This window comes from Mauremys reevesii, linkage group 1, assembly GCF_016161935.1.
Source record: "Mauremys reevesii isolate NIE-2019 linkage group 1, ASM1616193v1, whole genome shotgun sequence".
In the NCBI taxonomy this organism is placed as follows: domain Eukaryota; kingdom Metazoa; phylum Chordata; order Testudines; family Geoemydidae; genus Mauremys; species Mauremys reevesii.
This window is the reverse complement of record NC_052623.1, coordinates 307403016-307427485: the sequence shown is the minus strand read 5'-3', so window position 1 is coordinate 307427485 and position 24470 is coordinate 307403016. Positions and strand designations below refer to the sequence as shown.

Sequence of the window (24470 nt, the reverse complement as noted above, 5' to 3'; positions counted from 1 at the left end):
GCTGCCCAGGGCTGCTGTTTAGGGTCTCTGGATTGGAACCCAGAGTAGTGGGCAGTTCGGGTTCCCCACAAATTATGTGCCATAAACTCCAAGAAAGGAAGCTTATTTAGGAGTCTGAACAAAGGGCTGAATTTAAAGGGCCCAGAGCTGGGCCCACAGGAGTGCTGCCAAAAGCCAGCTGCCTGCTGTGCTTGGGGCGGCAAAAACCATAGAGCCGCCCCTGCGGGGCAGATACCTCTTGGGCCTCCTGTTCCCACTCTGGTAAGATTTTAAAAGCATCTGCAGTTTAGTAAGCAGAGAGTAAGAAACGTAATATTATTATTCACCATAAAAGGATTGAAGGATATTGTAGCTTTCTTTAAAATTGTATATTATTATTATTATTTGTATTACCACAGTGCCTAGTCATGGAACAGGACTCCATTATGCTAAGAGGTGTACACTCATGGAACAAAAAGATTGTTCCTACTTCAGAGAGATTATAATCTAAATATAACACAGGAGACAACAGATCGATACAGGCAGGGAACAATATATAAGACATTACAATACAATAATTTTTTTCAAGTACAAAAAAAATTGAGACAATATTGGTCAGTATCATTGGCAGTGTTAGCAGCACACCAGCAGCCTAACCATTGTCAAGTTTTTATAGGAATTGGTGTCCTATATTGGGCAACTAAGGGGAAAAAGTAGCCTTGGTTAACAGTGAAGATCTGTTGCAGTAAATCTGTAATCCTGGTTCAGTGGGACCATTCATGTGTGTCTATAGGACAGAGTCCTAATGAAAGAGCCCTAGAACTTCAGGGTACTTTTCATCATGTTAGGAAATGCATGGTCTTATTGCAGTTGCACAATGCAAATTGGCTTTTGATACTCAGTGCTATTGCTTAATTCTTAGTGGAATATTGAGGATAAAAACACATGACTAGAACAAAATAATGATTATTAAATTTATATTTAATATTTATAAGTATTCTGCTTTCTTTGTTTTTCAGCATATCCCGAATGGGTAGAACATATCAATGACACAGAGAGAGACATAGGCAGTGATTTATACTGGCCTTGTGTAGCCACAGGCAGGCCTACTCCAACAATCAGGTGGTTGAAAAATGGAGTATCGGTTGGTATATTTCTATGTATTTTGCTGTATTGTTTATGTAGACACAGAAAATGATTTTTAAAGTATATATTATTAAACAGAAACCTTGTGAATTATATGATATAAACCTTTGATAATTCAGACTACATTAAGGACAAAATGTATTTCTATACCCTACTTATATCTCAGTCTGCTCTTTGGTTATTAAATATATCTTCTCACATTATTTCATATTCAGTTCAGATAACCAGCTTTTTTGTAGCATACATTTGGGATACAGATATCTTTTTTTTTTTAACCTGGGAGCCTTTACAATGAATGCTATTTTGTTGTCTCTAAATAAAAGTGCCTCCCCCCTCCCAAAAAATTCCATTTTACCACATTAAACATGAATGTATCTCAAAAGATACATGGAAAAGACTGAGCCAATGGAGGGATGTTGGAAATGTTTAAAAATAAGATTGCTGTTCTCATTATATTACATACAACTTTTTCATGTATTTCATGTCATAGAATATTGCAAATTTCACGTTTTCAGTGGACGTGAAGTGTAAAATAAAAGCACTGCCAAATAACTTAGACCTAATTTTCTATCAGCTTTCCAATTGTTATCCTTTTTGGAGGAGTATTTTCTGAGTCTTAAATGTATATTAATTTTCACTTCAGCACCCTCAACAATAGTTTTAATAGCCATTGGTAGGGCTTCTCATTTTAGGTTTTAACTGATAAACACTGATATAGTGCCCCTTGTAGAAAAATAAATGAGACTGGTGTTTATTCAGTGAATACTGGAGAAACACTGGAAATGGTTACTTGTACCTAAGGGCTTGTCTACATGGAGTAATAATGTGGATTACAAGGGTGTGATTTCTAAAGTGCACTCAAGTGTGTTGCACATTAGCTGGTCTGTGTAGACCCTGCTGGTGCACATTAAAGTTTCCCTAGTGCACTTTCGCATAGTGTCATTTGAAACAGTACTAAGTTAAAGTGCATTAAGGAACATTACATTTGGATTACTCGTTATAGTAAATACAAAGAGAGAGCCTTGAAAAACCCTGATTTTTGGACATCTACATAGGACTCATCACTGCTACTAATATAAACCCCCCAAAATGAAATTAATAAACCCTGAAAAACAGAAACCCTACCATTGTTTATGTTGGACGTACAGTATTGTGTGCTCTGCTGCTGTAGAACAGGCCAAAGAGAAGAAGGTTCACAATACAACTAACACACTGCTGCATTTCCTGAGCTGTAATGACAGTGATACTGGTATACAGACAAAGAAAACAATGGGGCAGAGCTATTTTGGCTGCGTGCTTTGAGAAAAATATGGTGGAGAGGGGAAAAGGGGAGCAGGGATATCAGTGTCTGCCATATGGAAAAGGATTAAACCAGAAGAAAACAATCCTTTTTTCAAGCTTCTATGGTTATTAAAAACAAGTGATTTAACAAGCAAAATTACTTGATTGTCCCTTTTAACTGGACAGTCACTGACAAAATGTACATGTTGGATTGCAGAAAATATCATGTAGTTTTCAAATATGTCACACAATTATACTGTGTGTTAGAATTAAAATATTATTCCCCATTGAAAAGAACAAAAATATTCTCATTTCCATGAGAAAAAATTTTTTGTTTCTAAATCAAACAAGTTTTCTTTTTTATATTAAATATTTCCCTTGGTTGAGAGAATTTCCTTTAAAAAAGCTGACTGAAATATTTTTTATTAATAAAAAACAGTACAGAGAATGCAAAAAAGTAATATTTCTTTAATTTTCAACTATCCCAGATACTACAATTGACCCTTATGCTAGGTCTAAAGCTGCTCAGCCTATTTTCCACAAGAACATAGTTTATTAACTTTTTTTTAAATGGTTATCTACTGTAGTTCACAAAAGGTCTTGCTGTGTTTCTGTTTGGGGTTTTATTTTTCCCAAGCTATATCAACTACTTCATCATATTTACCATGTTATTGGTTATTAGAAGCAAGACACGCAAAGAGGCCCACACCAATCCGCATTGAAGCCCTTTAGAGGAATCCCATTGACTTCAATAGGTTGTAGAGCAAGCCTTAACCATGCAAATACTAATATTATTGTAAAACAAGGTACTACAATGTACTGTAGATGTTATCTTGCAATTTGTTGAAGGAAAGCACATTGGCGTGGCCCATTGGCATAGTGGATGTGCTATGTACTAAGCATGTGGAAAAAACAGATTTGGTTCCTGGTTCTCCAGCCATCTTAATACTGGATCTGCAGTGCTAGGATTGTTATAGAGGCATCTTACACTGATGTACGCGATTGTTCAGCCATGATCCTTCCAGTCAAGTAGGGAGCCAGCATGGAATCTTTTCATTCAAAAAGATGGTGGCTGCAACATATTTCCATGAGGCCTGGAATGTAAAGTAGGGGGAAATAAAGGGTCTTCAGTGTTTAAAGGAATGTGAAAGACTCACTTCAAGCACTAACACCAAAATAAGAAAATTTAAGAAGCATGGAAGGATAGAAATCTTAGTGAATGTGATATTCTTATTGTTCTGGGTTTTTTTTAGTTCCGGAGAGGTGAATTAAGAATACAAAGCCTGACTGTCGAGGATGCCGGCATGTATCAGTGTATAGCAGAAAATGTACATGGAATTATATACGCAAATGCTGAGCTGAAGGTTGTGGGTCAGTGAGATATTCTGCTTTTGTTTCAACTTGTAAAACACTTTCAAATTTGAACAAAATGGTAGTCAGATTCCCATATTTACAAGCACTGATTTTTATGTAAAATACAGAGCCCTGACACCACATGGCTTATTCTGTAATAATAAATTTAATAATTGTATTGCCCTGTTCTTATTGAATATAACTGAGGTGATGTTTTAACACTGGAAATATTTAAAATCTCTAATGGGGTACTGAGGAACCAAATTTTACCACCTTTAATTTTGTCATTACTTTGTAAGGAATGTCCTCTGGAGTTTCATCTCCTCGCTTCCCACTGTAGCTGCAAACTTGGACGGGTCTCATATCAAGGGTTTGCAGTGTTTGTGGACCACACAGAGCTTGTTGAGGTGTGGCTTCTGCCCCTGCTCATCTTACCTACTCCATTGGCCACCCCCTGCTTTCTCCAGTATCTGTTCTGCCAATCAACACGCAACTTCTAATTGACTGCTGATGCACTTCCTACCATCTTGTTGCCCTACCACAGCCTTTCAGGAGCTGATGGTCTAACCCATCCTCTTTACCCCAGTCTAGTGGCTAGACCACTTTTAGAGGTTTCATCCTATTACTGCCTCCAAGATAACTCATGCTGTTCTATAGCTCAAGCAGTAGAAACTCAGATTGTTAGATCCAGAGGTCCCATGTTTAACCACAGTGGATGACCCCTTCATTGATATATTTATATTGCTTGATGCCCTGTCCAGCTTACGTGGCTCTCTCAGGAATTTCCTCAGCCCAGTTGGCTTGTGATCTTCTCATCTCGCATCTGCCTCCAACCTATGTCTGCTTCTCCACCTCCCAGCCCCCCAATTTCTACCTTCTCATCTGCCTGTCTCTCTCCCACAGCTAGAGCTCCCATGGTGCATGACCAGTTCTGCCCTGTTACTTCTCAACCCACCCAGGCCTTTGGTTCCCCTCCCTTCCTCCAGCTCCTCACCACTCCTGCAACCAGTCTTGAGTTCCTCAGTTCATTGCTCAGGAACATATCCTACTTTACTACTCAACCAACCATTCCAGTAAGTCCCCTCATCTCTTTACCAGCTGTCACCCCATTACCAGCCACCCACCACCAGACCCACGTCACTCAGAAACACACATGGATGAATGAGAGGGTTAAATATCTGTTTGCTTATTTTGAGATGGCTGTATTGAAAAGATGTGACCTAAACCAATGTTTGATCATTTTGCCTGTACAGCTGCAATTAACAGACTTATTTCCCTGAGCTGTACACGTTTTTGATGGCATCATAAACCATGTTGTCGCACAGACAGAAGTCAACAAAACAGAGATGTGTTGTCTTATGATCAGTTACAAATAGAGAAAAACTCAACAGGCCAAGGTCTGACCCCAGATATGTCTGAGTGGCTCTCGCTAAAATCATGCTGCTGCATGTGCACTTCTGAGAGCAGAATTTGACTGAGCAAGCGGCCAAATAGAAAAACAACAGAAACTGCAAAGCTGAGGAACTGTCTACTGTTTCCTGTAGGGCTGTTTAAAAACAACAGAGAACAGAAAACAAATATTAAATTATTTAAAAAAATTTCTTGTGACCTGTGCGGAAGCTGAATTTTTAAAAGTGCTGTTATCAGACACTTAATTATGTGTGATCCAAAGCCCGGTGAGATCAATGGAAGTCTTTCTATTGGTTTCAGTTTGGGCTGTAGAGCAGACCCATAATACAGCTGGACCAAGCTCAGATGAAATTTGAGAAATGAACAGATAAGAATTTCAGGAATGACACAATATATAAATATTATTGTAGCTAATTTGTCAGACCTTCCACTGTTGCAGAGCCAAATTTCTGCATCTATGCTCACCTGCATAGTGGAAATTGTAGAGCCCAATTCCTTAGTTCTTCATAGAGTCATTGAGTTTAAAGGCAGAAGGAACAACCAGATCATCTAGGCTGACCTCCTGTATATCACAGGCCATGACACCACTCTGCACCCGCACACTAAACCCAACACCTAAATTGGACAGAAGACTAGACTGTTATCTGCCATAGGCAGATAAGAGGAGGGACCAAGCTACACTAGTGCCTGAGGTCCCTGCAGTGGCAGGAAAATGATTAAGTGAGATATAACCAGATAATCCTGCTAGTGACCAGCACCCACTCGCGGAAGAAGGCAAAAATCCCACAAAATCACAGGTAATCTGACGTGGGGAAAAATTCCTTCCTGACTCCACATATGGCGATCAGTTACACCTAGAGGTTGTGAGCAAGACCCAGCCAGCCAGGCACCTGAGAGAATGCTTGGTGCCCTCAGAGCCCTGGAGCCCCTCATCCAGAGTCTCATCTGCAGCCGTGGCCATCCAGGATGCTTAAGAAGAAGGAAATTAAAAAAAACCAACCCAGAATGCATTGAGGGAGAGGGAAATCCCTTCCTGACCCCTGCTGATGGCCTGAGATCTTAGGAACATGTCAGAAACCTGAAGTGAGCCCTACCATCTATAACAGTTTACTCAACATTGGGACACCTCATTGTGGCCACATCTGGGGATTATCTTCTGACACCTCCCTTTCCATGGTTGCTCACACCATATCCCCCCTCACTCTCCAGGATTCGCAGTGCTCCCTCTTCATGACAGCCCTCTGGCCAGGTCACTGTATGGTCCAGACCAAGGCCACTTTCTCAGTGGCTGGTAGGGGAACCCGGGCCTTCCCACGAGTCTGAGTTCAAACCAATGGACCCTATGTCCAGCAACTATGGTATGTTTGCTCCCAGATCCTGTTGCTATTTCCCTGGACTACTTCCCTTCTCTATCTTCTGCCCCCACCCCTGGGTTTAATGGCCAACATTCCCTCCTTCCAGGGAGTAACTGTAGACTACTTCCTCTCTTTGATTTCTTGCTAGACTCTCTAGCCCTAAACAAATCCCCTTCTAAGAGGCAGTGACTGCAGACTGCTTCCCCCTCAGCCTCTTCCTGTTCTCAGTTTCATCTCTTTATACAGGCCCAAACTGCTCCTTCTTAGCTGAACTTCATCTTCCATTAGATCTTGTAAATCCCTGGCTTCCCTCCAGGTGCGGCCTACAAGGTTAATTTACCTCATTTAACCTGCTCTGCCTTGTGTGCAGTGGGCATCCCATCATACAATCTCACTCATAAATTTGTCAGGTTCTCTCTTAAAGCTAATTAGGTTGCTTGCCCTCCACAATTTCTATTGGGAGGCTGTTCCAGAATCTTATCCATTCCCCAGTCCCTCTGATGGTTAGAAACCTTCTTCTAATTTCCAGCCTGAAATTGTTCGTGGCCAGTTTATCTCCACTTGTTCTTATGCCAATATTGCCCTTTAGCTTAAATAACTCTTCACCCTTCCGGGTATTTTTACCCCTAATGTATTTATAGACAGCAATCATATCCCCTCTCAGCCTTCTTGCTAGACAAAACAAGCCAAGCTCTTCTAGTCTCCTCTCATAAGATAGGCTCTCCATTCCCCGATCATCCTAGTGTCTCTTCTCTGCACAGTTTCCAGTTCTGAACCAGTTCCAGTTTAAATTAATCTTTCTTGAACATGGGTGACCAGAATTGTACACAGTATTCCAAATGAGGTCTTACCATTGCCTTGTACAAAGGTCTTTGATAGTTCTCTATCTCTACTAGAAATGCCTCACATAATGCATCCTACGATTGCATTTGCCTTTTTCACAGTCACATCACACTGATGTCTTATAGTCATCCTGTTATTGACCCACCATACCCAGGTCTCTCTCTTCTTCTGTCACTTCCAACAGATGAGCCTCCAGTTTGTAGTAAAAATTCTTATTATTAGACCCTAAGTGCATGACCTTGCACTATGTATTATTGAATTTCATCCCATTTCTGTCATGACAGTATTCAAGGTCATCCAGATCTTTCTGTAGAATATTCTGATCCTCCTCTATGTTGATGATGCCTCCTACCTTTGTATCATCAGTAAATTTTATTAGCCAACTCCTACATTTTGTGCTAGGTCATTTATAAAAATATTTAAATAAGATTGGTCCCAAGATCGATCCTTGAGGAGCTCCACTAGTAACCTCCTTCCAGTCTGATAATTCACTTTGCAGCACAACATGTTGCCTTCTCCTCTTCTGCCAGTTCCTTGTCTACCTTGTAATCCTTGTACTGATCCAGGTCTTCCCTAATTTAACTGATAATTTCCCATGTGGTACAATGTCAAATGATTTCCTGAAGTCCAAAATATTAAAAAATCAGTTATTTTCTCAAAGAAGGAAATCAAATTAGTCTGGTATGATCTTACCTTTGGTAAACCCATGTTGCATTACATCCCCTTTACCATTTATCCTCATGAATTTAATTATTCTTTCCTGCACAATTTGTTCTAAAGTCTTGCACACTACTGAGGTCAGACTAACAGGTCTGCAATTGCCCGGGTCATTCTTATCCCCTTTCTTACATATAGATATGTATGCTTCAATACACCCGGATTATCTTTAATGTCCTAAAACAAACAGTATTACATACCTTGTCAAAAGATATAACAGTGTCCATATGTTGCTTTTTCTCTTCAGCTTCACCTCCTAATTTTGAACTGAACCCAATGAAGAAGAAGATCTTGGCTGCTAAAGGAGGCCGTGTAATAATTGAATGCAAGCCTAAAGCTGCTCCTAAACCAAAATTCTCATGGAGCAAAGGAACAGAACTGCTCGTAAATGGGAGCAGGTCAGTATTGGTTCTAAAGAGCATGATTGGTCTTAGAATAGTTTTATGATACCTGTATATTCAGCTGAAATAGAAATTTAGTTAGAATGCAAATTTTACTATAGATTTTTAATGATTAGTGAATTCTTGCAGCAAAATTGAAGCAAAGAACCATTCTTAATTAAATTCTTTATTTTTATTCTTCATTCTTAATGAAAAATTCAAAACATTAATTCTCATCTTGCATATAAATCTTCCATGTAAACTTGAAGTTCAGCTAGTACATTTACTAAGCATTAGCCATGAGATGTTGGGTCTGGGTTTGACAGGGCAGTGCTTTCATTTTTATTTAACTTTCACTTGTCCCATTTTTATTATGTTCCTGCTTGCTATTCTTCTCCAGTGTTGAAATGCAGAGGCAATTCATGAAGGACAAAGAAAAGTTACTTGCCAGTACTGGTAGTGGCATGTAGGGTATGTGTAGCTCCTCAGTAAAAGCAGGCTGCATCCATACTGTAGGGTGTAGCTGCACAGTGGTGTGAAGCTACATGCCGCAGTGAAAGACTCTGGTCGGGGGAGGCAGTTGGGAAAGGCTCTTGTGTTTCCCCACTGCCTCTCCCTGCCAGAGCCTTTCCCCACTAGTGGAGTCTTTCACTGTGGAGAGGAAAAGGTCCAGCAGCTTTCCACAGCGTGAGCCTTTCCCTGCTGCAGGGAAAGAGGTTAAAATCATAATGGTATCGAGAAAGTGAATAAGGAAGTGTTATTTACCCATTCATATAATGCAAGACAGTATGGTCAGGGACACAACCCAATGCTTTGGGTGTCCCTAAAGCTCTGACTGCCAGAAACTGGGAATGGATGATGGGATGGATCACTCAATAATTTCCCTGTTCTGTTCATTCCATCTGAAGCATCTGGTACTGGCCACTGTTGAAAGACAGGATACTGAGCTAGATGGACCATTGGTCTGACCCAGTATGGCCATTCTTATGTACTCTGAGTGTATATGCTCTGCAGATGCACAGTGGCCCTTCCTTCTCCACACTCTTCAGTACACTCAGGAGCAGTAAATCTGGACTCAGGGCCTCTTATACTCTCAGGTTTTAAAATCAAGTTAACTAGAAGTTCCCTATGCTGATTATACTGCCACTATGGTTCAGAGACTTGCAAGCATGATGCACAGTTCCTATGCTGTGAAACAGCAGAGGCAATATTGCTGGAGCATGCCAATTATATGTTAATAGTCTCATAGTAATTTATAAAGGTTTCCTGCATTCTTAATTTGATATAGCATAAAGATATATTGGCAAACAAATATAGGGTTTTATTTTCAGAAATCTTTACTTACACAAGGTATAATTAAAATTGATTTAATGTTTAATGTAATCTTTCTCCAATTTATTTAATTTAAATATATACGCCACTGTGTCCTTCAGTTTCTTGTTTTTGTCATAGCTGTCTAAGCTGATCTTTTGTCAAAATAAATCAGTGTAGTGGCTTAGCCTATGTAAAAGTGGCTTATTTATAAACATTCCATGCACTATAGAAGTCACCTTTTAAATGTTATATTAAATGAGATTTTCAAAGCTTTAAACCCAATACTCAGAGAATTTCCTGAGTCCAGATTTACTGCTCCTGAGTGTACTGAAGAGTGTGGAGAAGGAAGCAAAGAGGAAACTACCCCATGGATAGAAGTTAGTTAATGTTAAATTAGCAAGAGATGTCCATGGATTTATATACTGTATAAAATTCTAAGGAATACTGAAAGCATTCATTTGCCTTATTTCATATAGCAAAAAAGAGTTAATTTAGAATGTGCATAAGGAATAAGTTTTGAGGAGCTGTTAGTAAATTTCACCAGAATCTAAAATAATGGCCCTTGCTTGTCCTCCATTGCTATTTCATGTCTGTTGGTGGAGAAACCAAGAATTTTGTTTAAATATTAGGTTTTTCCCAGGGGATATTGCCCTCCATTAAATAGATGTCATTATGCCAACACTTGCTGCCCATCAACCTTGTAGGGTATGTCTACACTGCAATAAAACACCAGTAGCTGGCCCATTTCAGCTGACTCAGGCTCTCAGAGCTCAGACTATAAAATTGTAATGTAGACATCTGGGTGCTGGCTGGAGCCTGAACTCTGGGACCTTCCTAGAACCAGACTTCTACACTGCAATTTTATAGCCCTACAGTCTAAGCCCCATGAGCCTGAGTCAGCTGACAGAAGCCAGCAGCACATGTTTTATTGCAGTTGTGACAGACCCAGACCAGTGGGGTACAGGAGTCTGGTAGAGGGAAAATATACTGATCACTGGATGAGTAGTTTTCTGTTCCCTGAGTGACCAGAGCAGGGGCTGCACTAGAGTAAGCAGGAACCTGCTAGAACCAGTTAAGGCAGACAGGATGATTAGAACACCTGCAGCCAATCAAGGCAGGCTAATCAGGGCACCTGGGTTTAAAAAGCTCACTCCATCAGGCGTAGGGGAGCCAGAGGAGAGGAAGTGCGTGTGAGGAGCTGGGAGCAAGAGGCACAAGGAGCTGAGAGTGAGAGGGTGTGCTGCTGGAGGACTGAGGAGTACAAGCATTATCAGACACCAGGAGGAAGGTCCTGTGGTGAGGATAAAGAAGGTGTTTGGAGGAGGCCATAGGGAAGTAGCCCAGGGAGTTGTAGCTGTCATGCATCTGTTACAGGAGGCACTATAGACAGCTGCAATCCACAGGGCCCTGGGCTGGAACCCGGAGTAGAAGGCGGGCCTGGGTTCCCCCCAAACCTCCCAACTCCTGATCAGACACAGGAGGAGTTGACCTAGACTGTGGGGAAGATCACTGAGGTGAGCAAATCTGCCAATAAGCGCAGGACCCACCAAGGTAGAGGAGGAACTTTGTCACACAGTGTAGGCATACCAGTAGTGTCCCATTCTATACATGGGGCAGATCCTCATCAAGTTCCTTGAGTAGATTTAGTGGAGTCCACTTGACATGATCTGAGCTGCTTTACCACATATCATCAATAGAAAAACGTGGTTCGTTCAAGCCTGTAGGAGCTGCACAGAAGCTCAAAGATGGGTTTCCATATCTGTGAGGGGAACATTTTGTCTTCTGAAATAGAATTCATCTTCACAGTTGGCAAGCTGCCGGTGCTCCTTAGCAACCAATGATTACATTGAATTATCCTGTCTTAAATCCCTCTTTAAAATCTACCTCTGCCATGATGCTTATGAATCACTGCCACCTGGAATTGGTTAGGCTGGTGACTGCCTGTGGCTCCTGATTCATGTAAATATATCTATGTCTACCTGCCCCCACCCAACCCCATTTGTTTATTTATTCTTCTGTCAGATTGTGAGCTCTCTGTTCCAAACTCCCTTTGTTTCACTCACTGCCTGGCTCAGTGGGACCCCGATCCCTGACTGAGGCCTCGTGGTGGTTTCTACAGCATATATTTATTTAATAATTTATTTACAAACAAATTCTAATTATTTGATCTAGATGTTAAAACATATTACTTCAAGAGAGAGACTATAATTAGTGGTATATTGTTTTTAAAAAGGGGATTTTGAGATGAGGGGTTTTGAAGGAATGTGTCAGAGATTTCTTGGATTTGTGCACTATTTGTTCACCACAGGCGATGCAAGTTAAAATCCTAGCTCATATCCTCAGTGAAAACTTGACTGGTTGTCTCATGCCAATCCATAGTGAGCATTTGTCTATACAGTTTCTACTCTTGGAAGTCCCAGCTCAAAATAAACCCAGGAGTGAAATTGCAGGGAGGTGATAAGTCAAGATATCATTAATGTTGACTGGAATAGCTTCCTTAGCACCTAGTTTTAGTCACTCTAATTAGTCTTGCACTTATTTGAGTATTAAACTTGCAAAACTAAAAGAAAAAATATTTGAGAGAACAAAAATAAGTGAAAATATAAATTGTATGCTTTATTCCAGATCCCATTAACCATGCTAAACTCTGTTTAAATCATGATGGGGTACTGGAGCATATATAAAAGCAATAGTTAGACATCAGTTATTGAGAGACCCTTATGATCTTTATTTTGACTTATTTGGAAATTTCCACTGGAAATATTTTGTTCTTTCTGATGCAAATAACTATTTTAACTCATGGTGTATTTTTCACACTTTCAATAGGATATCTGTTTGGGATGATGGTAGCCTGGAAATTGTTAATATCACAAAGCTGGATCAAGGCAGCTACACGTGTTTTGCAGAAAATAACCGAGGAAAAGCTAACAGTACTAGTACCCTGGAAATCACAGGTAAAACTCCATTTTTGTTAGTTCATTTCACATAACATGCCTCAATTTAAAATTATAAAGCTTTGCTTTATAAGATTTCCCTTTAAGACTTTCCCTGCAAGCCATTTTATATTATTTCTTTCCAACTAAATTGAACTGAATTGCCCATTAAGAGATAGATTATGGCTTTTAAGCCACAGCTCTAAATAGGGGAAGCATTGAACTGCGCTAGAGGAGCAAAACAAAGGAAAGGAAGTGTCTCAGTTCCTTCCACAGGAGAGTCAATAATCTGATCCATCCATTCAGATGGTGCTGATATCTCTCCCTCACGCACTAGCCCAACATTGCAGCCCAACACACAGAGCGATGGGTCCATGACCATCCTCCTCCCTGCCTCTCCTTGGCTCCTCTCTACTTCTTTTTCAGAGCATGGGGGTAGTGAGCAGTGCAATTAAATAAATCATTTATTTAAATTTGTAATGTGGGATCATTCATCCAAATAAATGCGCCACAGTAACACATTGCAGTACTGGTATCAGATGCTGATGTACTTAATCACACCTTTTACAACCCTGTCAGATAACTAAATAGCTGAAGGGAGGAGGAAGGGAATATAGTGTTCATGAGCACTTCTGTCTGCCAGGCCTCTGGAAAACCACCTATGTGTTAAATGTATATGAAAAGAAAGCATTTCCTGCAGCCAGAATGTGGCAGTCGTACTCAACAGCATGGTGCCACAAGATAAACTTAGTAACATAAGTGTGAATCCATCAGAACATATGACAACATTTTTTGTAACTTCTTCCCTAGACCATATGTAATGATGTTTCAAATATTGTAAAGAATTTATTTTGAATCACGAGGTCTGTTTAACTAGTATGATTATTTATTTTTCTTTGTATTTTGTAGCCTTGTTTTTTTTAATCACTACATTCATCATTCTTAGTTTTCTGGAAACATTTGTAAATAAATATTCAAGCCTTTTAATGTTATATTGTGCATTTTAGAATCACAAAAAATTATTGACTTAAAATATCTCCACAGTTAAACATTTAAAACATATGTGTGTATAATCTAAACATAAACCATTCCTTTTTGTACCTGAGGACTCTAACCTAGTTCATCTAAGGAGGGAGAACTAATGACTGAGCATGTCCCTTGCAATTCAACTTTAACCAACAGAAACAGTGAAAGGCTAGTTGGCAGATTTCAAAACTTGGTATCTGTCATGGACACATGAGAATTTCCTCTAGCACTGTTTCCACACCCTGGGGTGTAACTACACATACCAGTGAAATACTCTGGTAGTGGGGAGGCAGCGCAGAAAGGTTTCAGCCACTCTCCACTGCCAGAGATTTTCACTGTGGTGAGGAAAGGCTCTGGCCGGAGACAGACAGCAGGAAAAGCCTGAGTCTTTGCCTGCCGCCTCCCCACTGCCGGAGCCTTTCCCCACTGCTGGAGTTTTTCACAGTGGTAGGGACGGGCTCCAGCAATAAGAGCCATTGGAGTCTTTCTCCACTACCTCCCTCACTTCCCCCACTATTGGAGTCTTTTTCTGTGGTCGTGGAAAGCTCCAGAAGAGCCAGTGGGGAAGCAGCAGGGAACTACACGGCTAAAAACAGCACTGTAGATGGGAGTCACAGCTTGGGCAAGTAGAGCTCTGAGCAGGGTATGTACTTGTGTACCTTTCCACACCCTGCAGGCATCTCTTTACTCGCCTAAGCCATGCCTCATGGTCTATGCTGTTGTTTATACCTGTGCTGGGGGCCTACATGAGTATGTATACGACCCGCCACTGAAAGACGAGTGCAGTGCAGACATACCCTAGAATACCTCTAGGTTGATAGAAGACTCTACAATACAAAACAAAATCCAGCAACCATTATAAAATCAGCTACCAAATGTACACACATGGCTAGAATACCATTCCCTTCTGTTATGCTGAGCTCTTTGGTATCAAAGCATGTGTCAGCTAAATTAGATCTGTATAGCAAGATCCCTGAGGGATTTCATGGAGTCTCCTGCTCTTCTTCTTTTCTTGATTGTAGTAAGCTCTGATTATACATATTTTTCTTCTTTGCTTCTATTCTCTTCTGTCCCTTCCCAGCATAGCTATTTGCATTCCATGCAGAATTAAACATTGTTTTTTAATAGACGCATTAGAATCCCCCTTTCCAGGGTGGAGTAATGGAAATGAGAGCACTGAGCAGAGCTCTCCATTCTTTAATGATGGTTTTTTGTTTATTTTTAAGGCCAGGATTGTTACGAACAAAAAAATACACAATGAGTCATGCAAAATGGATCATCTGTCTTCTACACATGAAATAGTCTGTGAATAAAAATAAGTCAGCATAGTTTTTTATAGTCATCATTATGAAGAGGCTAAAATGTGTATTATCAGAGAATGAGCAATCAAAAGCCAAGGAATTTCAGTTGTAAGGGTGTCACTTTTCTTAGAGCACCTCTCTGTTCTAATCAGTGTTCCCCTTTGAAATGTAGTTGCATAAATAACATGTAAATCAGTTTGTTCTTTTCATGTATAATGAAACAGCTAGATTCGCATCTGTATATTCACTTGTTTATTAGAATTTTCCACATTTTCTTTTAACTTCACAGAAGCTACAAAGATTACCTTAGCACCAACTAATGTTGATGTCACAGTTGGAGAGAGTGCCACCATGCAGTGTATTGCGTCCTATGATACCACATTAGATCTGACATTTATCTGGGCTCTAAATGGCTACATGATAGATTTTGAAAAAGAGCATGATCATTACGAAAGGAGTGTTATGGTAAGATTTTGCAGACCCTCATTTGATATGCTAAGCTCTGGTTTTCAGTATCATGAAACACATGGTATTTTCTGTATATTCTAGTTTATTGGTTCATACCCAGGAAAATGCATCTGGAATCACCTTTTTAAAGAGGCCTAAAATTATAAAACAAGGATCAAGGCCTCTAAATGTTATTTACAGTTTATTAGTTACTTCATAGTGGAGAAGTGAAGAGGTTGTTTGTAAAAGATTGTATGTTCTCCTAACCTTTTTCTTTAGCGGTTCCCATTTTTCACTGTAACAGATTTTGTGGAATCCCCAATCACCAAACTAGAGCTCATTGAATTCTGATTAATAAATTGTCTGAAAATGTCACTCTCTTTTTCTGATTGTGAATAGTTCACAAACCTCTACTAACTTATTTGAATGTATTTAAATAGTTTAAGTGAATGAATTGCAGCCAGTCTGCTGTGTCAGATGGATCACTTTGACTCTTAACTATGTACTATTCACACAGTGTGAGTCTCAGAAGGCCAAACTGTGTGAGTCCTACTGTCCCCACAAGTTTTACTCTTGAAGTCCATAGTCTGGCTGTGAATAATTTTTTACTAATGTGAATAAGGGATTTGCAGTCTGGTCCATGGTGTCGTTTCTAAATGGCTGACTGAAACATTTAAAATTAAAGAACAAGGAATAATAAATGATAGATAGTGAATATAGATAGTGAATATTGTGGAATTAAATAGAGTCTTCACTCTCAGGTTGGTTGCAACAAGTCAGAGACAGTTTATTTTCCTGACACTTGCAGGAGGAGAGTACACCCAGACGGGTTCCCCCCATCCCAGGCAGGTCTCCGTTAGATAAACTATTAGGGCAAGCATTTATACCTTTTGTTGCAGACAATAATGATCAACAACCACATCTAGTTTATACATATTCCTTCTGATATCTTACTTTTCTCAGCAGTTCCTGCTACAGTCTGTATTCCATTCTTATCTAACACAAGCTCGAAAAACAGTATCTCTTACAGTTTTTTTGTTCCACTCGCTTTCCACTTGCCCAGGCCCTGCCTGAAATCTCACATTATTAGAGCTTGTGTTAGCCTGACTCTTACTTTAGTCCTAAAAGTTAAGATATCTGCGTTCAAATTCCCTTTATCCTTTTCTCTCCTTCCACAATAGGCAGGCTATCACCAAACATAGCACAAATAATCTTTAAAGGGAAAGATATTTGTTTTCCAGAAGCTGGATGACAGGGGATGGATCACTCAATAATTGCCTTCTTCTGTTAATTCCCTCTAAAGTATCTGGCACTGGTGGTTGTCGGAAGACAGGATACTGGGCTAGATGGACCATTGGTCTGATCCAGTATGGCCATTCTTATGTTCTTATATGTGTGTATTTCTTATTCCTGTCTGTGATCTTCTAATGAGCATTTCCAGGGTCTGGCATAGGATAGCGAGTAGGAGAAAAAATTCAATAAGCACTCAGTCCTAAACAAGCTAATTCAAAGTCACTCATTTTGGCACAAATAAAGAGACATCCCAGATATTGTTAATGAGCATGTGGGGTTATCCCATTCCATCTGCTAGGCCATTTCTCTGGCAATTTTTTTGTCTTGGGCATAAATCTTCTCTGGTTCAGCGTGTCCCCTGATGTCATGTTTTAGCAAACTATCTGCAACACATGAGGGTCCTACCCTGCATATATTTATTTCCATTTGTGGAAAGCCTCCATCTCATAGCACTGTGCTTGGACCAACTTTAAATTGTATAAAAACACACAACAATCAATACAAAATACAAACAAATTATCCAACACAAACCATACAATCTGAAAAAAATATTAGCCCAGAATAGATATCAATAAAATAATTATCCCCACATCCAGACATTCTTAATCTTCAACCCACCCTCTTACTGAAATCCCAAGAAAAACAGTGGATTTTGCATCATGCCTGTGGATTAACCAGTCCTGGTGAAGGTTGTAGGTATTGGGGGAGTAAGCTCTAGAATTAAGCGCCCATCACAGAAAAAAGATGTGCCACCACTCTACTCCCTTTTAAATCAGGGGAATGTTAACTCAGGTATATCTACTGAGCACAATTGTTGTGGTATTATATGGGGAGAAGGGCCTTTAAGGTAGGCTGGCTGTGAACCCGTTAGGCCTCAACAGTGGTCGGTCACACGCTAAGCTCCACCTACAATATTACCTACATTTTAACAGTCCATTCCGTGGAGTCTTTCTGATTCCTAGACCTGCAAAGCTGTCTGATTTGGTAATAGCTAGTTGGATTCCTTCTTCCTCTCTCTATTTTTTAAATATCATTCCTAATAGCTGCAAATAAAAGTAAATCTAAAATATTTTACAAATCTAAAGCAGAACCAAAAATAAGATTTGCATAGTCACAATAGTTAACATGGGGCTGTAATCATAAACATAAAAAATGAAACGGTCTGCCTAGGAGCATGCATATGATATCAGCAGTCCCACATGCATAATATCAGCAGTCCCACAAGACTGAATTAGCCAGTCCCAACTGCTGTTTAGAGCTAGTTGAAATGTTTTTAATAGGACAGTTTTCTGTCAAAAGATACAGTTTAATCGAAATTGAAGTGTTTCATGGGAATGTGTCAATTTTGACCAATTTTTCAATAGGAAAATGTCTAATGTCTCACTTAATTTAATATAAACATATGTATTATATTAAAATATTAATTTTGTTACATTTCTGTATATTTAATACTGTGTATATTTGTAACACATATTTAGTAATGAAATCAAGAGTCAAAACGAAACACTTCAACATTATCAAAATGAAACGTTTTGATGGTCCTGAATCAAAATTTTTTGATTGTGAAGGTCTCTAGAAGCCCTGTTAGTATCTTTCAATGAGAGTCTGTGTGGACTTTCCTTGTCTGACTGGCAGAGTAGTGGTCTAATGCCAGTTTAAGGGCACTGAAGCTCAAAGTCTTAAGGTTCCTGCAAAGTACCTTACAGAAATTTGTGCCTATCAAAACTCCAGTAGTAGCATACTAAACCTCTCCAGAAATGTACTTTAGATGTGTAGATCTACCTCATTGCCATCCCAAGAAAATGATATTTTCCATGTTTACATCTGAGGATTGCTTTATTAATGTGTGTTTAAATTTCCACTTCTGCACTGTTCAGTGCATATAGAGTATTTTGCAGAAGCCTGAAATTACAGCTTGCTGACAGCTCTTCTCTTAGATAACAGCAGGAATGAAATCTTAGTGTTTGTCAAACCCTTCCTTTAAAAAATATAAGAGGTGGGAAAATATAAAGAAGAAAGCCCTCTACTAGACAGAAAAAACCCCACCTCTGTCTTGTAAGAGAGCAAAGTAAAAACACACCTAATGTTTTGTCTTGGTCCTTGAGCTTAGTCCCCTGACCGCAGTCATTTAGAGAAGTTATTTAGGCTTGGGCTCAGATAGGTCCCACCTGGTGTGTAGAAGGAAGAAAATTCATTGACATGAGGTTTTCCCCACCTTAGCCTGAGTAACATCAAAGAAAAAATATATATATCATGGCTTTATGCAGTGGCTGAACTTTGTCAATCTGTTGGCCATGTGCAGATCCTAGGATTTTTATCCAAAAAACATATTGAACAGGAGCCATAACTTTACACATACCAGTGACTATTTATGTGGGTATAAGATTTTTCTTGTAATAGTGCCACTATAGGGAAACTCAAATAATTTTTAAGGAAATTAATTTTAATGTCCTGTCCTGATACTGAAGATGTTTCTGAAGAATTCTAGCAAAGTACTTTAGGAGGAACATACCATGACCCACTACCCCATGGCAAGCAAGGGTATCAGTGCAAGTCCTGAGGGTGCCAACTCCTCAAAACAGCCATCCACCCCACCTGTGCCATTCAAGAGATGATCTCTGGACCTGCGTCTTTGCAGCTGTATATAGCTGTGCAGTGAGGGTAGAACACCACCATTCTGATTTTGGTGGCATTTTTTGCGCTCGCTCTACACAAGATGTAAATGACGGAACAAAGCAGTGGAGAATCCCACCCTATGACTCCATCTGCTGGAGCAGAAACATCTACTTCATATGAGTTTTCCTACTCTTAACTAACTTAACTAGTTTGTTGCAGATACTCTTTGACCTCCTTCCACCATTTGCTCAATCCTCTGCAGTTGGTTTGACTTCAACTGTAAGCAAGGACTTGGAACAAATTTTGAAGGAGAAAGTAGTTAAGAACATAGAGATAAACAGTAACTAGGATAAAATGCAACATGGTTTTACAAAAGATAGATTGTGCCATACCAAACTGATCTCCCTCTTTGAGAAGATAACTGATTTTTTAGACAAAGGAAATGCAGTAGCTCTAATCTACCTGGATTTCAGTAAGGCATTTGATACAGTTCCACATGGGAAATTATTCATTAAATTGGAGAAGATGTGGATTAATATGAGAATTGTAAGGTGGATAAGAAAATGTTTACAGGGGAGACCTCAAAAGGTCATACTGAAAGGTGAACGGTCAGGCTGGAGGGAGATTACTAGTGGAGTTCTTCCAGGATCAGTTACGGTACCAGTCTTATTTAACATTTTTATTAATGACCTTTGCACAAAAAGTGGGAGTGTGCTAATAAAATTTGCAGATGACACAAAGTTGGGAGGTATTGCCAATACAGAGGAGGACCAGAATATCATACAAGAAGATCTGTATGACCTTGAAAACCAGAGTAATAGAAATGGGATTAAATGTAATAGTGCAAAATGCAAGGTCATGCATTTATGGACTAACAACAATATTTTTTCTATAAACTGGGGATTTATGAGTTGGAAGCTAAGAGGAGGAAGACCTGGGTGTATTGGTTGATCACAGAATAACTATGAGCCACCAATGTGATGTGACTATGAAAAAGGCTAATGCGATCCTAAAATGCATCAGATGAGATATTTCCAGTAGAGACAGGGAAGTGTTAGGACCATTATACAAAGCATTGGTGACACCTTGTCTGGAATACACTGTGCAATTCTGGTCTCCCTTCTCTAAGAAAGATTAATTCAAATTGGAACAGGTTCAGAGAAGGGCTACTAGCATTTCCAGAGGAGTGGAAAACCTACCTTATGAGAGGAGACTCAAAGAGCTTGGTTTGTTTAGCCTCACCAAAAGAAGGCTGAGGGACGATATGATTACTTTCTGTAAATACATCAGAAGGAAAAATACCAGGGAGGGTGAGGAGTTATTTGAAGTTAAGTATCAATGTTAACACAGAACAAATGGGTATAAACTGTCCTTCAACAAGTTTAGGATTGAAATTAGATGAATGTTTCTAACCATCAGAGGAGTGAAGTTCTGGGACAGTCTTCCAAAGGGAGAAGTGGGGGGCAAAAAACCTAACTGGCTTCAAGACTGAACTTGATAAGTTTATGGAGGGGATGGTGTGATGAGACTGCCTACAATGGCATGTAGCTGAGCTGCAACTGCCAGCAGCAAATATCTCCAATGATCAGAGATGGGACACTAGATGGGCCAGCCTCTGAGTTACTACAGAGAATTCTTTCCCAGGCTGAGTCTTGGCTGCTGGGTCTTGCCCACATGCTCAGGATTTAACTGATCATCATATTTGGAAGGAATTTTCCCCAGGTCAGATTGGCAGAGACCTTGGGGTTGTTTTTTTTTGGCTTTCCTTTGCAGCATGGGGTAAGGATCACTTGCAATTTTAAACTAGTGTAATTGGTGGATTCTCCATAACTTGAAGTCTTTAAATCATGATTTGAGGACTTCAGTAACACAGTCAGAGGTTATGGGTCTATTACAGGAGTAGGTGAGCGAGGTGCAATGTGCAGGAGATCGACTAGATGATCATGATGGTCCCTTCTGGCCATAAAGTCTGAGAGTCTATCCCTTAATGATCGGATCTGAGGTTTGTGTTTAAGTAATTGTTTGGGGTTGGGATTTGTGGTTATATTTAATAATCAGGAATAATGTTGTGGTGTTTCTAAAAATTCTTGGAGTTTCATACAAGTTTCTGCCTAGAATATTGAATATGAAATGCCCATCACCCGTTTATTTCTTCATTTTATATCCAAGTGTAATTAATTACTTATAACAAAAATATATATTCCTGATATTTCATCTGTTTTTTTATTTCATTTATTGTTACATTCATGCTTTTTATTCTGCTTTTATGCGTGCTTGTACCTGAAAGTTTTTGCTCTTTACCTAAGTTTGCTGGATCCATATTGCAGGTCTTCTTTTCAGCCACCAGGTGGCACCCATGTATAAGATTTCCAGTTCAGTAGTAACTGGTGCTTTAAACAGCCTCTAACCAAACCTACTTGGTGGAACTGGTAGAATCACATTTTGCCATGCAACTTTTCATAAACATAAAAAGATAAATATTCCATTATTAACATTACAATTGTTATATATGCTGCAATTTCCTGTAGCTTAAGGAGCTTCATAGATCTTTCAAATAATAGGGCTATTAATTTATGGTGAGAATGCAGATCAAAATGCTGAAACCTAATAGCATCCTTCAGTTGCTCAAATAATGCTACTATTGTTGTCATAAACACATAATGAAATGATAAAATTTATGTTAATAGCTGAATAAATCTTTTGTCTTGAGCTGGAAGCTTTAGTAGTGCCATCAGTTGCTGAAGACAGAACTAATTTGCATTTCATTAGCGCTACAGCTCGTTTTTCAGAAGAAAACTTGTCAGTGTTGTTTTAATCTCACATGACGAATTATGACATTGCTATCTAAAATGAAACAATATGTATTTAAATTTTAGTGCATGTTCTTTTCAAATAGTTTCTACATTAACAGTTCATTTTCAGGGTTCTCCTAAACTGAACATTGTTCAACTTTGTGTGTGTTTGCCTAGTTATTGATTGAGTAGTTCAACATTATCATATTCTTTCAAATACCTAGAGAAATAACTCTGGAGATTTAGCACTTCAAGCTCTCTCAACGCCTCTGATGATTCAACATTTATTTACTGAATTGTTTTTTATCATGTATATTTAAAGACTGAAGAGTTTACTGTTAGACTTAAAAAAATTAATATCCACTATCTAGAGAAATATTAAAATATTTTTATTACCAAAAGTATTCTTAAATAGCTACCCACACTGAAAATGAAGGGATATATTCGCCCTGTGATATGCGTGTGGAATACGTATTCATATTAATATGCATACATAGAGGAGAAAATGGACCTCATCATCTTATTTGGTGGCAGTAAGAATTGGATAAGTCCTCAAAGAAAGTCCACTTTTAGACTGTGTTCTCTTTTTTCGACCTCTGAGAATTGGAGCACCTCTCGGAACATGTCCTCTTTGCTCCACCTTGGTCGCTTCCTTATCTGGTGGAGGTGCTCCTCCGGTGTGCAGAGGAATCCCTTGAAGGCCACATCTGCAGAAGCACAAGAAACAATAAACAGAAGCATGATTGTTAGTTCACACACAGCATCGAATCATTACAGTAAAATACATCTCTTTTAACATATGAATCATTTTCTCAGTGTCCTGTGGCAAGCACACATTTGGCAAACACCTTCAACATGGTGAGTTCGGCCTACGTGGGGATTGGGCGTTCAAGATGGGGCAAAGATCTAGGTGTTTTTTTTAGGGGGATCAGTGCAGGCAACTAGGGACAATATTTAAAATTCTGCTACCATTTTCCACAGGAAGGGTTATCATAGCTAATATCTCACTCCTGAGGGTATGCAAGGGTGCATATCCTGCACGTGTATGGTTTCAGACCTGGGCCCTATGCTGCTTGCCTCTGTGCTGCTTTGGTCCCTGAACAGGTGATTGGCATGGGAATGTTTCCTACAATGGGGGAAGGAACAAAGCAGCTCTGCCAAGAAACCTTCGGCAGAGGATTGACGAGTACCTGCAGGAAAGTTTCCTAGAGATCTCTCTGGAGGATTCCTGTCAAATCTTGGTGTGCATTAACACACTGTTCCACCACACTACTTAGCTGCACTGGGGAATGTGGAGCACACGCGAACACAGCTAGTCTTGTACATTTCTATCCCTTCACCGACTTCTAGAATATACAGAGCAAAGGACAACTCTACCTCATGTAACCGAGCAGCACTAACTCAAAAAGACCACTCTCCTCTTCTACATCATTCGCACCATAAATGGACTGCTGGGACTGGCCAGACCCCTTCAGAGTAGAAAAGAGGTCCTGAGTTGCTGCGCCACTGGACGACCATGCCATGTGCTTCACATCATCCTCCAACTCAACCTACTCATCCACGACTTTGTCCTCGGGTTTGCGTCCACTGTGTATCCACAGGACTCTTGGAGGTGGATGTGGGATAACCACCAAGGATGGTGTCCAGCTTCTTATAGAAGCAGGAGGTCTTCGGCGCAGCACCAGAGCAACCATTTGCCTCCCTTCCCTTCTAGTACACCTGCTTCCGCTCCTTTATCTTCTCATGGCACTGCTGCATGCCCCATTCATAGCCCTTATTCATCAAGCCACAAGAAATCTGATGTAGGTATTGACGTTCCTGTGGCTAGAGCAGAGCTGGGACTGCACAGCCTCCTCTCCCCACAGACCCAGCAGATCCAACAGCTCATGTATGTTCCAAGCAGGAGCGTATTTGCTGTGTGGAGCTGCCGTGGTCAGCTGGGTAGATGCGATGTGAGCTCTCTATGCCAAGCAAACAGGAGTGGAATTTCAAAAATTCCTGGGCCTTTAAAGGGGCAGTGCAGAGGCCTGAGTACCTGGGTGCAGGGCAGCGCAGTTTGAACTGCTGACCAGAGTGGTCGGGATGGGCATTGTGGGACACATCCTGGAGGCCATTTACAGCGACATAACCAAGCATAAGGTCTACGCTGACACTTTGTCAATATAACTTTGCACAAAAAGCTCTATGCCTCTCGTGGAGGTGGTTTTATTTTGTCAGCAAAGCTGGAGAGTTTTGTTAGAAGGAGGTGCATGGCAGTGTCTACACTGTTTTGTTGATGAAACCT

The 24470-nt window shown here is 39.9% G+C and overlaps 1 protein-coding gene across 1 annotated transcript in view; it reads left to right on the top strand.

Moving 5' to 3' along the window:
• The window catches only part of CNTN1 (contactin 1), a 443616-nt gene that overhangs the window by 310088 nt on the left and 109058 nt on the right, over positions 1-24470 (top strand). Inside the window, exons 13-17 of the mRNA XM_039506174.1 lie at positions 999-1123; positions 3660-3777; positions 8332-8482; positions 12605-12732; positions 15328-15503. Coding sequence (XP_039362108.1) covers positions 999-1123; positions 3660-3777; positions 8332-8482; positions 12605-12732; positions 15328-15503 — 698 coding nt within the window. The remainder of the gene's footprint in view (positions 1-998; positions 1124-3659; positions 3778-8331; positions 8483-12604; positions 12733-15327; positions 15504-24470) is intronic.